This window comes from Ranitomeya imitator, chromosome 5, assembly GCF_032444005.1.
Source record: "Ranitomeya imitator isolate aRanImi1 chromosome 5, aRanImi1.pri, whole genome shotgun sequence".
In the NCBI taxonomy this organism is placed as follows: domain Eukaryota; kingdom Metazoa; phylum Chordata; class Amphibia; order Anura; family Dendrobatidae; genus Ranitomeya; species Ranitomeya imitator.
In genome coordinates this window covers 68,782,323-68,797,339 of record NC_091286.1, presented here as the reverse complement: position 1 = coordinate 68,797,339, position 15,017 = coordinate 68,782,323, and the positions used below count along the sequence as shown (strand labels likewise).

Sequence of the window (15,017 nt, the reverse complement as noted above, 5' to 3'; positions counted from 1 at the left end):
GAGTCTAGACCAGATTGGAGAAAAGCTAGGACATTAGGAATGGAAAACCGAAGAGGAGGAAGACCCTTCTTCCTGCACCATGAGAGAAAGACTTTCCAGGTGTGGTGGTAAATGCATGCTGAAGCTGTCTTTCGAGCATTAACCATAGTTGAGGCTACTTTCTGAGAAAAACCGGCCTGGGTCAGAATCCAAGATTCAACGGCCAAGCCGTCAAACGCAGGTCCTCTAAGTTCTGGTGGAATATCGGCCCCTGCGACAGAAGATCTGGCTGCATTGGTAGCTGCCAAGGAACCGCGACGATCAGCTGAACTAGGTCTGCGTACCATGACCTCCGAGGCCAATCTGGGGCGACTAGGATTGTCGGAACTCCCTCTAACTTGATCTTCCTGACGACCTTTGGAAGCAGCGCCAGAGGGGGAAACAGATATGGAAGACTAAATTGGTTCCAAGATAGGACTAGTGCGTCTACGGCAATTGCTCCTGGATCTCGAAACCGTGCAACGAACCTGGGTACTTTGGTATTCGACCCGGTGGCCATTAGATCCACGTCCGGGATTCCCCAGCGTAGACATATCTGCCGAAAAACATCGGGGTGAAGAGACCATTCCCCGGGCGCAAGACCCTGTCGGCTCAGAAAGTCCGCTGCCCAGTTCTCCTTGCCTAGGATGTAAACTGCCGAGATCACAGAGTGATTGTTCTCGGCCCAGCGGAGGACTTGTCCTACCTCGCGCATGGCTGATCTGCTGCGAGTGCCCCCCCTGATGATTTACGTAGGCCACAGCCGTGGCATTGTCCGATTGGATCCGCACCGGGCGACCCGCCAGAAGATGATGAAAGTGCTGCAAAGCCAGCCAAATTGCCCTTATTTCCAACAGATTGATTGGAAGGGTTGATTCCCTTGGGGACCAACGACCCTGAGCCGTGTGCTGGAGAAACACTGCTCCCCAACCGAGAAGGCTGGCGTCCGTAGTGACTACCAGCCAATGAACTGGAGGAAAGGCTTTCCCCTGAAGTAGGGAGGGACTCCTTATCCACCATATCAGGGATTGCCTGACCCCAGGAGCCAGACGACACCCGAGGTTGAGAGACAAAGGACTCCTGTCCCAGGCTGACAGAAGTGCCTGTTGGAGTGGACGAAGATGGAATTGGGCGAATGGAACCGCTTCTATAGCTGCTGCCATCCTGCCCAAGACCTTCATGCAGAACCGGATTGAATGGAAACTTGGCTGCCGAAGAATTTTTACCTCCTGCCGGAGACAAAGCACCTTGTCCTGGGGTAAAATAGTTAGCCCCCGAGAGGTGTCGAAGATCATCCCTAAAATAGAGATCTTCCGAGATGGTACTAGAGATGACTTCTTTAAATTGACCAGCCACCCTAGACGAGCTAGGGTGTCCAAAGAGATGTTGACGTTGTCCCTGCATGCCTGAAAAGTTGGTCCTTTGACTAAGAGATCGTCTAAGTAAGGCAGAATGACTATGCCTCGAGAGTGCAGGATTGACACCACTGTTGCCATCACCTTCGTGAACACCCTGGGAGCAGTGGCGAGCCCGAAAGGTAATGCAGTGAATTGGAAGTGTCGCTCGCCTATGGAAAACCGTAGAAATTTTTGATGAGGAGGAAATATAGGAACGTGCAGATAGGCGTCTTGAATATCTATGGAAGCCAGGAATTCTCCCCTTTCCATAGCCGCAATGACCGAGCGGAGAGATTCCATACGGAAGCGACGAGTGCTGATGAATTTGTTTAGACACTTTAGGTCCAGAATGGGTCTCACGGTCCCATTCTTTTTGGGAACCGTAAACAGATTTGAATAAAACCCCTTGAACCTTTCTTCCTATGGAACAGGGACAATGACCCCGTTGGACTGAAGAGACTCGACTGCTCTGAATAAAGCTCTTAGACGGGTTTTTGAACTGGGAAGACTGGACGGAAAAAAACGGCCTGGAGGGAGACAGGAAAACTCTATTTTGTACCCTGAAACCACCAGGTCTCTTACCCATCTGTCGTGAACAACTGACAGCCAGGACTGATGGAACAGTAGTAGGCGACCGCCTACTCTGTTGGAAGCGACGAGAGGCTGCCTCCAGTCATTTAGCCGAAGATCGAGGATATCTAGATCCCCTAGATCTTGACGGTTGATACCGCATTCTTGCCAATGGATTGGCCCTATAGGAGACCTGGTGCTCCCGGTCTTGGACAGGCCGACTTGGGGGACCTGCGCTTGGTGCCGCAGACCACCGGGAGTTACGAAAGGATTTAAATCTTGCTTGAAATTGGCGACGAAAAGGTTGCTTAACCTTTTGTTGAGGAAGGAAATTACTTTTACCTCCCGTGGTATCAGATATAAGCTGATCCAATTTTTCGCCAAAAAGACGGACACCTTGATAAGGAAGGGATGTAAGGGACTTCTTTGAAGTAGAGTCCGCCCGCCAATTTCTTAGCCATAGGGCCCTTCTGATAGCAATAGCATTTGCCGCAGCCAATGCTGAACAATTTGCCGCATCCAAGGATGCATTAATCAGATAATTTCCTGCTAAAGATATCTGATTTGACATCTCTATCACCTCTACAGGAAACCCCTTATCCTGAAGAGCCTTAGTTACAGACTCTGACCAAGCTATCATAGCTTTGGCAACCCATGTGGCCGCAAAAGACGGTGCGAGGGCTGACCCTGAAGCCTCAAACAGAGACCGAGCTAGACTCTCTAGGAGCCGATCAGTCGGATCCTTAATAGACGACCCATTAGGAAGAGACAGCAACGTACTAGAGGCCAAACGGGATACGGGAGGATCCACTGAAGGGGATTCTGCCCACTTTTTACAAAGCTCTGGAGCGAACGGATACCTTGCACCTAGGGCCTTCTGGCCTAAGAAACGTTTATCCGGTCGCTCCATGTGACGTTGGACTAAATCCTCAAACTCAGGATGAGTAGAAAACACCTTATGAGGTTGCTTGAATTTCTTAAAGGACACCTTATGACCAGAAGGTAAGGTGGCCACATCCTCTACTCCCAAAGTCTGGTTAACGGCCTCAATGAGACTGTCAACAGATTCCTGATAACCAGGAGCTTCTAAATCAAAAGACCCCTCTGAGTCATAGTCCGAACCGTGCTCACTCAATTCCGCAGGAGAGGGAGATCGAGAGACAGGATTCAAAGATGCTGATGCACCTGACGGACCGGGAGACGCTGTGTGGGATCGTTTCCCCTGTGTCTGCCTAGAGGGAGTACGGCCCCTGCAGGCCGGAGGATCCTGAAAATCGGAGGATCTTTCCAAAACAGGCGGATGAATGTCCCTGACAGGGGTTTGAAGGGACTCAACCGCCTTTGTTAGAGACGCCATAGACTGCGTTAATGATATGACCCACTCAGGGGGAGACACTGCCGACCCAGGTACAGGCACACCCGGCAGGATAGCCGGCGGGGAAGCAGACAGGGTAGCAGACGGGGGCTCCTGCACGCGCTCGGAATCACAAGCCTCACAGAAATGGTTACTTTGCGCATGCGGAAAAGTAGACTGACAGGTAATGCATGAGGTATACAGAACTGAGTGAGTCTTAGTCTTTCTAGACATGACTCTATTGCTGCTGCTGCTATGCTCCGTATCTCCTTATGAGCTACTAGGTCTAGAACAAATACTGTTGTCAGGCTGAGGGAAGTAGCACTTACCCCAGTCCTGTGTCCCCGTATGCTCTCAAACACTGAACCATGTCTCCTGTGCAAACCACACATATAAACTAATTCACAGGGCGGATGCCTGAAAAAAGTGGGAGGAGTTACCGCACATGGACCGGGTTTAGGCCGAAGCAGGGATCTAGATTTTACTCTTTCCCCTGCTCTCCCGGGAAAGCTGGGTGCTCGAAACTGGAAGTAAACCGTCGCCAAGGAGGCGGGACTTCCCCCAGACTACAAGACCCATAATGCCACAGGCTGTACAGAGAAAACAGGAAGCCGCCGAAAAAGGGGCGGGACTTCCGCCCATGCTCAGACTACAAGATCCATAATGCCTCAGCGAAAAGGAAACCGCCTAAAAAAGGGGCGGGACTTCCGCCCATGCCTCTGCTGAAGTTTGCTTGTGGGGAAAAAACGCTGGAAACCAGCACAGCGCCGGATATAGTCGCCAGCAGAACGCGCGATGAAGCAGGAGCCCCCCCCCCTGTGCAGCCCTCTGACAGCGCATAAGGTTAGACATAAAAAATCCACATATAAATATATATATACATATATAAATATTAAAAGACGGTGCAGGCACCCTAACTCCTTACACCCTTCAGAAGGCGAGGAGAGGGACCGTCTGCCTCCTTTAAACACCGTAGTCGTGCATTGGTGATGAAGTGGAGGCTGCACGGACAAGGAATGAATGCCTGTACAACCTAGGGTTCCGTTACCTCAGGGTGGTCAGGTTCTTAGTCCGGCAAAAAAATCCCACGTCGCGGGAGAGGATACGTGGAGGCGACACTCCACGTGCTCGCCCGTTGTTGGTTTGGGGAGATCGGACCCCTTCAAAAGGGTCCGTCGCCCCTGTCTTATCTTCAGAGAAAAAAGCATCTGGGAAAACCCAGAGATGTGCCTCCTACGGACACTAAGCATAAACTGGAGCTGTCAGGGCCAGTGGCAAGGTTTATACTATGGAGGAGGAGCTAACTTTTTTTTTTTTTATACCTACTTAGTGTCAGCCTCCTGGCGGCAGTAGCATACACCCACAGTCCTGTGTCCCCACAGTCCTGTGTCCCCCAATGAGACGATGGAGAAATATATTTATATTATTATTAATAGTGATGAGCGGGTGTACTCGTTGCTCTGGTTTTCCCGAGCATGCTCGGGTGACCTCCGAGTTTTCATGACTACTCGGAGATTTAGTTTTCATAGCGGCAGCTGAATGATTTAGAGCTACTGGCCTGCTTGATTACATGTGGGGATTCCCTAGCAACAAGGCAACCCCCACATGTACTCAGCCTGGCTAGTAAATCATTCAGCGGCCACGATGAAAACTAAACCTCCGAGCAGTCATGAATACTCGGAGGTCACCCGAGCGTGCTCTGGAAAACCCGAGCAACGAGTACACTCGCTCATCACTAATTAATAACATTTACAAAACGTTTTCTAAACTTCTATGAAAATTAATAAATTAAATTATAAAAAAAAATTACGGCAGATGTAGAGTATGACACTATCTTTGTACTCAAATGAAGCCCAGCCTATAGGAGATAGTTAACTTTAATGTATACTGAGATACTGAAGTACTGAAGCATGTAGTACACTACAAGCCAGGGTTTAGTTGCAGGTCTAGTCGAGTGAAAAACTCAAAAAAAAAAAAAAAAAAAAAAATCCTCAATATGAAAAATAAATATGTCTATAAGGCCGGCCCATGAAAATACAGTGGGGCAAAAACCGTTTTTTACGTACCGGTAATAGGATTTTACGGAGCCACGACAGCACCCCTACGAGAGAGGGGATCCGCCCAACTTCCGGACAGGAACCTACAGAATTTAAAGGGGCGGTCCCCCTCATCACTCCAGTTTGTGTTTCAGAGTATAAGGGACACCGCCATTGAGTTAGTACATACACATATATACTTAAACATTACTAAATACCATCACCTTCTAAAGAGTGATTTTTTAATAAGCACACTTTCCCCAAAGGGTGCAGAAACCAGTGAATAACTACGGGGGGGAATGTGCGGGTGCTGTCGTGGCTCCGTAAAATCCTATTACCGGTACGTAAAAACCGGTTTTCCTATCGCCACGACAGCACCCCTACGAGAGATTTTCAAAGATCAATCACCTGGGAGGGACTACAGCACTAAGTACTGTACGGCCAAAAACTAAATTGGCCTCTGAAGATAAATCAAGACGATAATGTCTATAAAAGGTGGAAGGAGATGACCAAGTTGCCGCCTTACATATTACGTCTATGGAGACGTCCGCTCTTTCCGCCCAGGATGAGGCCATGGCTCGAGTGGAGTGGGCCCTGATGCCATCTGGTGGTGTCTGGTCTTTAGCAGTATAAGCAAGATATATGGCATCTCTTATCCATCTGGCGATAGACGCTTAAGTTACACTCGCCCCTTTCCTTGGATTCTGAAAGGAAACAAACAGAGCCCTACTCTGCCTCCATGGTTCTGTTTTGTGTAGGTACTCTAATAGAGTTCTTCTGACATCTAACATGTGATATTTCTGCTCGTCAGCTGAATTCGGATTGTCACAGAAAGATGGTAAAATTATTTCCTGACTTCTATGAAATTTGGAAGCTACTTTTGGTAGGTATGCTGGATCAGGTTTTAACACTACCCTGTCCTGAAAGACCATTAAATAAGGAGGATCTATCGACAAAGCTTGTAAGTCACTCACTCTCCTAGCAGAGGTCAGGGCTACTAGGAAGGCTGTTTTTAAGGTTAAATTTTTTATGGAGACAGAATCTAATGGCTCAAAGGGGGGTTCTGTTAAGGCGTCTAAAACCAAATTTAAATCCCATGGTGGTAATCTAGGAATATACACTGGTTTACTACGTTCAGTGGCCCTGATAAATCGGGAAACCCATCTATTTCCCGCCACATCGCTGGTATATAACGCTCCCAAAGCTGATACTTGGACTCTAAGGGTATTTACCGCCAAGCCCAATTCTCGGCCTTTCTGTAAAAACTCCAGAATAGCCGGAATTGGGACCTTGCCAGAAAAAGGATTTTGGTAGAAGGCAAGGAACTTTTTCCAAGTTTTAGCATAAATTTTAGTGGTAACCTCTTTCCGGCTATTTAAAAGGGTAGATATGAGAGCCTCTGAAAACCCTCTTCTCCTCAATAACTCCCTCTCAAATTCCACGCCGTCAGATGCAGGGATTCCACATTGGGGTAACTGAATGGACCCTGAGAAAGAAGCTCCGGGCTGGACAGCAGTACCCAGGGGTCGGAAACAGACATTGCCCTGAGTAACGAGAACCATGCCCTCCTGGGCCAAAAGGGGGTTAATCAGGATCACTCTCGCCCTCTCCTCCCTGATCTTTCTGAGGACTATAGGGATCAGACACATTGGGGGGAACGCGTAAGCCAGAGGGAAATCCCAGTGTATTTGAAGGAAGTCTATTATACAGGGCTTGTCCGTCACCCGAAGAGAAGCGAACTTCCTGGTCTGCCTGTTCTCTCTCGTTGCGAATAGATCGATAACGGGCAATCCCCACAGGTCCACTATCTGTCTGAACACTCATCGATCTAGAACCCATTCTCCCTGACGTAGAGAATGACGGCTGAGGTAATCTGCCTCTGTGTTGAGCTCTCCCCGAATGTGAACAGCTGATAGAGAGCGAAAATGGGCTTCGGCTATTTCGAGTATGTCTGTGGCGGTGTTCATTAGGGATCTTGACCTTGTACCCCCTTGATGGTTGAGATACGCCACTACTGTTGTGTTGTCTGTCTGGACTCTTACATGTGAATCCTGCAGAGATGGAAGCAACCTGAGTAAGGCCTTCTTTACTGCCGTGAGCTCTTTCCAGTTTGAGGACTCTTGAGCCTCTAAGAGAGACCATTGCCCTTGAGTCCAGACATCCCCTATGTGAGCTCCCCAACCTATTGGACTGGCATCGGTTGTGACCGTGTTGTCTGGTACTACACTCCAGCGTACTCCTTTCCCTAAATGTCTTCTGTTTAACCACCATCTCAGACTGTGTAGAGTGGCGGTGGACAGCCTGAGTCTTCCGCCTAATTGCCCTTGAAGACTCCTCTCTGTATCCAAGACTTGGGCCTGCAACACTCGAGTGTGGAATTGAGCCCACTGGACGGCTGGTATGCAGGACGTTAGGGATCCCAGAAGGGACATAGCGTCTCTTAAAGTCAGATCTGGCTTCCTTGTTACCGTACTGACTTTGTGCACAATCCTCTGCTTTTTCTCCTCCGGAAGGAAACATTGTTGCACTTCCGAATCCAGCAGAATACCTAGGAAAGTCTGAGTTGTTGATGGATCGAGTCCTGACTTCTCCATATTGACTATCCAACCCAAGTCCTGTAAGGAAGATATTACATGATTTAGGCGAGTACTACACTGGCAAAAGGAATTCCCCACTACCAGGAAGTCATCCAAGTAGGGTATAATTAACGTATCCTGTTCTCTGACATAGGCCATTACTTCTGCCATGACTTTAGTAAACACCCTCGGTGCCATAGATAGACCAAAGGGCATTGCAGCAAACTGAAAGTGTCTGACCTGGTCGTTTAAGCGCACTGCCATTCTGAGGAATTGTTGATGATCCTGGTGAATGGGCAGATGGTAATACGCATCTTTTAAATCCAGGACTGTCATATAACATCTGGGAAAGAGAAGTTTAGTTGCCGTTTTAATAGATTCCATCTTAAAGGCATGATACTCTAGATGTTTGTTTAATCTCCGTAAGTTTATGATGGTTCGAAAGGATCCATCTGGCTTGGAGATTAAAAATAAAGGGGAATAGAACCCTTTCCCCTGTTGATGCTTTGGAACCTCCACTATGACTTTCTTCCGTCTTAACATTTGGACCTCTTTTTCAAGGGCCTTTTGTTGGTCTAAGGAATCAGGGGCAGTCAAGATATAAAATTGAGAAGGTCTTTCCCGGAACTCTAATTTTAACCCTGAATTAATTATACCCAGAACCCAATTGCTCGAAGTTATTTTGGCCCACTGAGCATAGAAGAATTTTAACCTGCCCCCTACTGGAAGATCTTTATTAACGATAGTTTCTTCTTCTTCTCGAGGAAGATGTTGAAGCCTTAAAGTCCGAACCTTTCTTTTTTGGGTCTGATGGTTCCCAGTCTCGGTTGTGGTAAGGTCTTCGGTATTGGAAGCGTCTCCTGAAGGTATTCCTAAAGGTAGGATTGAAAGCTTTAGGAAAACCTTTCTTCCTATCCTCAGCCTTAGCTAGGATATCATCCAATACCGGGCCAAACAGGTACTCACCTCTACACGGAATTGTACATAGTTTAGCTTTCGCCTGGGCATCCCCTTTCCAGGTCTTAAGCCATAGGGCTCGACGAGCAGCGTTTGAGAGACCTGCTGATCTTGCCGCCAATTTTAAAGAATCCACTGACGCGTCCGCTAAATACGCCACCCCCTCACGTATTTGCGAAAGTGAGTTCAACATCTTGTCTCTGGGCACCTTGGACTTCAGCTGTTCTTCTAGTTGGGATATCCACACCATGACGGATCTAGCCGTACACGTGCTAGAGATAGCAGGTTTGAACGCCCCCGCAGTTGATTCCCATACTTTTCTCAAAAACATGTCCGCCTTCCTATCTGATGGATCTTTCAGAAGGCCCACATCCTCCAGCGGCAAAGTACCGGCTTTAGACGTAGAAGCCACCACTGCATCCACTTTCGGGACTTTCATCCACTCTGCCAGCTCATTATCTTCAAAGGGATACCTTCTTTTAGCTGATGACGGAAGGAAACCTTTATCCTGTTTATCCCATTCTCTCTTTATAAGAGTCTTAACCGTATCCACCACCGGGAACGACTTACGACTCCTCTGGCACAAGCCCGCAAACATTATGTCCTGTGCGGACCTTGGTTCCTTGCTCTCTGCAACACCCATGGTAGCTCGGACTCCTTTAACTAACATGTCCATGTTGTCCACCGAGAAACAAGGCCTTCCCTCTTCATCTGAGGAAGATGGAGATGAAGATCGGGAACATTCCCCTTCTTGCAGGGACAGGCTAGATCCTGGCGATACATCCCTGCCCGACCTTTCCTGGCGGCTGCCTCTAACGGAATAGCTAATTTCCTCCCTGATGACCGCTCTAAGGTCTGATGACCGAAGGGGAGCTTCCTCTTCTAAGGTCTGAGATATGCAAGCCTGACACAGCCTTTTGGTATAACTCTCAGGCATTGGAGTCATGCATAGAGCACATTGCTTGTGCTTAGATTTAGTGGTCTTTTTTCCCTAAAACAAAGCACAAATAACAGACCATATCAGCACCAGGTGTCTGATTTAACACTCACCATAAGGCTGATTCTGTGAATACCGGTTCTGGAGGAGTAGGATCCAAATGTGACGCTGGGGCGCTCGCACGCTGCTGCCCCCGTACCACGCTGCTGCTGCTTCTCCTTGAGCGGCCGCTACCGCTCTTACTGCGCTGTTCCGTTCCCTCTCCATGAGGGTGCTCGGCGTCCCCTACTGAGGACATGGCTGCGCGCCTCCTACCATAGGCGCCGCTCTTTTACAGCGCTGCAGTGCTCCTCCCCCGGCTTACCCCAGAAGCGTACCAACTACTTCCGGGTTCACCAGCGCCGGTGTGGACGCTGCACACCGCGCTCAACCGCGGACCAGGACGGCACTGCCCGACTCCTGGGACGCGCTCCTCATGGTCAGACGAGGGGGGGGGGGGGGGGGTCTGCACGCAGGACACCCCCGACGCTGCTTCCGAGCCCCCGATTCCGCCGTTCCTAGAAGATACCGCGCGGAGGCATGGAGGCCCGGGTAAGACTGCTGCTGCAGGCTCCCGCCGTCCGGACAGGAACCCAAACTGGAGTGATGAGGGGGACCTCCCCTTTAAATTCTGTAGGTTCCTGTCCGGAAGGTGGGCGGATCCCCTCTCTCGTAGGGGTGCTGTCGTGGCGATAGGAAAAAGTATTTAGTCAGTCAGCAATAGTGCAAGTTCCACCACTTAAAAAGATGAGAGGCGTCTGTAATTTACATCATAGGTAGACCTCAACTATGGGAGACAAACTGAGAATCTTTCATGTATTTTCTTCTTATCAAAATTGTTAAAAATGTAAGAGTTTCTGAATAATGCCAGAATCATATCAAACTAATGCATACCTATTGTGTATTCGGTTTTGTTTGTGTTCATTTAATCATTTTGTATTACCATATATATGAAAATTCTTCAATAAAATTTAGTTTAAAAAAAAAAATCTCTCTCTCTCTCTCTCTATATATATATAATCATCTAAGGTCCACTTCCAATCCCGCGTCGCTGATTGGTCGCGGCCGGCTGGGCGCGACCAATCAGCGACAGGCGCAGTTCGGCTGCGAATTGGCGCGGGATTTCAACCACGCTTTGCCTATGCAGCATCAATAGTAAAAAGATATAATGTTAAAAATATTAAAAAAATAAAAAATCTAGCTATTCTCACCTTCCAACGGTCCCCGAAGCCTTCCTCATCCTCGCGATGCTCCGTTCCCAGTAATGCTTTGCGAAATTACCCCAGATGACATAGCATCACACGAGACCGCTGCGTCATCATGGGTTATTGCTGCAAAGCATCACTGGGAACGGACCTGGTGAGAGCATCACTAACTCCTGGGCTGGATCCGGGGGCTGCCGGAAGGTAAGTATAACTATTTTTTTTTAAAAAAAATTTTTTAACAGGGATATGGTGCCCACAATGCTATATACTACGTGGGCTGTTATATACTCCGTGGCTGCTATGTACTACGTGGATGTGCTATACACTACGTGGGCTATGGCTGTGCTATATACTACGTGGCTGTGCTATATGCTATGTGGACTGTACTAAATACTACGTGGGCTGTGCTATATACTAGGTGGACTGTGCAATATACTACGTGGATTGTGCTATATACTACGTGGACTGTGCTATATACTACGTGGCTGCGCTATATGCTATGTGGACTGTACTAAATACTACGTGGGCTGTGCTACATACTACGTGAACTGTACTATATACTAAGTGGACTGTACTATATACTACGTGGACTGTGCTATATACTAGGTGGACTGTGCTATATACTACGTGTCTGTGCTATATACTACGTGAGCTGTGTTATACTACGTGGCTGTGCTAAATACTACATGGCTTTTATTTAAAAAATTTTTTAACAGGGATATGGTGCCCACACTGCTATATACTACGTGGGCTGCTATATACTCCGTGGCTGCTATGTACTATGTGGCTGTGCTATACACTACGTGGGCTATGGCTGTGCTATATACTACGTGGACTGTGCTATATGCTATGTGGACTGTACTATATACTATGTGCACTGTGCTATATACTACGTGGACTGTACTATATACTACGTGGACTGTGCTATATACTACGTGGATTGTGCTATATACTCTGTGGACTGTGTTATATACTATGTGGCTGTGCTATACTACGTGGCTGTGCTAAATAATACATGGCTGTGCTATATACTACGTGGCTGTGCTATATTCTACGTGGCTGTGCTATATACTACGTGGCTGTGCTATATAGTACGTGGCTGTGCTATATAGTACGCGGACTGTACTATATACTACATGGATAGTGCTATATACTACGTGCACTGTGCTATATACTACGTGGACTGTGTTATATACTACATGGCTGCTATATACTACGTGGCTGTGCTATATACTATGTGACTGTGCTATATACTACGTGGACTGTACTATATACTACGTGGATTGTGCTATATACTATGTGGGCTGTGTTATATACTACGTGGATTGTGCTATATACTACGTGGACTGTACTATATACTACGTGGACTGTACTATATACTACGTGGATTGTGCTATATACTATGTGGGCTGTGTTATATACTACGTGGACTGTACTATATACTACGTGGATTGTGCTATATACTACGTAGACTGTACTATATACTACGTCGACTACTATAAACTACGTCGACTGTACTATAAACTACGTTGATTGTACTATATACTAAGTGGATTGTGCTATATACCACGTCGACTGTACTATATACTACATGGATTGTGCTATATACTACGTGAACAGTACTATATACTACGTGGGCTGTGCTACATACTATGTGGGCTGTGCTACATACTACTTGAACTGTGCTATATACTACGTGAACTGTACTATATACTACGTGGACTGTACTATATACTACGTGGACTGTACTATATACTACATGGATTGTGCTATATGGTACGTGCACTGTGCTATATACTACGTGGACTGTGTTATATACTACATGGCTGCTATATACTACGTGGCTGTGCTATATACTATGTGACTGTGCTCTATACTACGTGGCTGTGTTATATACTACGTGGTTGTGTTATATGCTACGTGGGCTGTGCTATATGCTATGTGGGCTGTTGTATGCTACGTTTACTGAACAAGTTCTGTCATACCTATTCTAGAATACCCGATGAGTTAGAATCCGGCCACCATCTAGTTCTACTTATATTTATAGTGAAATACAACAAACCAGCCAAATACTGTACTTATATTAGCAAACAAATTGCCAACAAATAATAAAATCTTCTATCTTTTGCCATTGTGAATGGAGAGGTGGCTGCCCTGGAACTGCTTTCTCCATTTGCTACTATGGGTGCTCTGAAAAAAAGCCAAAAATGCTTGCTTAGTTTTTTTGGGAGGCTTTTAGGGCTCCTATCAAATCAACGAAGAAAGCCGTGCATTCACGGCGACCACTTCACTGATAGTAGTGAGAGACTGGTTCTCGATGTCAAGATAGAGGAAGGTCCCACATCTATCACACATCCACGGCAGATCCGTATTAAGACATATTCTAATATCAAAACTTCTGCACTGTCATTGCAGCTGGAGGGACGTGTGATGTGACATGTCTATCAGCAACACGTCATGAAACCCAATCTGAATATGCTAGTTTACTGGACTGAAAAGCTGTTGTCTTCACTTGCACAGGTCCTGGACTTGATATGCATTATCAAAAGTATGCAAAACCACCCAAAGTAGTTATCTAGTGATCTGTAATTAATTTTTCAATGTGCATAGGCGGCCATATTTCTCAGCAGCCCAGGTCCTGTTTCCACAGCATGATGTGCTGCCGAGAACGATGGTTTTTAAGCGTGCTTATAAAACATTTCACTGTACAAACAAGCTTTTTTCCACTCATTGGGTGGTCGGTAGCCTCTTTATACTGCAAGATCATGGGAAACCAGCGTTCCTTGGCCTGCACCTTTAGATACTGCTCGGACCAGATAATCCAGCACATACCAGTCAAGATACCGTAATGTTCGTGCTGCACATCTTATTTGATCTTCACTACAACCACATATGACATGACTTTCTTTACTCCAACACCTAATAAGACTAAACTGGATTGTCTGTATGATATCTCTCTACTTACTTGTAGCCATGATATCTTGAGGGCATGTTGGTATCCCATGGTCCACAGACCATTTGAAAGCACCATCTCCAACTAGAAAGCTAAAATAAATAGAAATGTCAGCTAAATTTGCAATTTTAAAACATTTTCAAGACAAGTACGGTAGTTATCTATTAAGAAAAAAACTCTGAAATCTGGATTTTAAATTCATGATTGCAGTATAAAAGCACTCCTAGACAAGTCACTCATGAGAGATCATACTATGAAACATTATATACATATTTATTTAGCTCAGAAAAAAAGGTATTGGAAGTATTTATTTTGTGAAAATAATACTGCACGGTATTAGCAATAATATCAACCGCACTATAATTGCAATTATATAAATTATTAATCCACAAAAGAATACGGTAAGTGCAAAATATATTAGCAAACTCTAAATAATGCTTTCTAGTTCATATTAGTATTCTGTAGAAATAAAGTACAGTAAGTGTCACAAAACATGAACATAAAATTGAAAATTATTAATCACCATTTACAAAGAGACTGGGGATATAATGATACAGAGAAAAACACATTCTATTATATATGTATACAAATGAAGGCAAATATATATACAAAAAATGAATCATCCGCAAGAACAAAAGAAACAGTTGTAGGAAACCCAGAAAGGCTAGAAATAAATAAGAAATTATTGTTTTTATATATTTTTTAATGTTCAAAGGCTCTACATTATCATTGAAGTATGGCAAGAGGCATTCAAAATAGAAAAAAAAAATAAGACTAATAAGTAACGGAAAGCCAAAAAAAAAAATCAAGATCTGAAAAAAATAAAAAATGAACTGATAAGCACAAAGATGAAAAAGAACCAAAAATATATCACGTGTAATTACACAGAGATATCGGCAAAAAGGGTGATATTACTTGAATAGAAATTCTGTAAGACAAGCAAAGTAAGTAACGGGCCAACAGCGCCAGAAGTGC

At 45.9% G+C, this 15,017-nt stretch overlaps 1 protein-coding gene across 3 annotated transcripts in view; it reads right to left on the bottom strand.

Annotated features, from left to right (window-relative positions):
• The window catches only part of TASP1 (taspase 1), a 215,769-nt gene that overhangs the window by 130,386 nt on the left and 70,366 nt on the right, over window positions 1-15,017 (bottom strand). For all 3 annotated transcript variants that reach the window (XM_069768773.1, XM_069768772.1, XM_069768774.1), the window contains one exon: window positions 14,055-14,134. In XM_069768773.1, coding sequence (XP_069624874.1) covers window positions 14,055-14,134 — 80 coding nt within the window. The remainder of the gene's footprint in view (window positions 1-14,054; window positions 14,135-15,017) is intronic.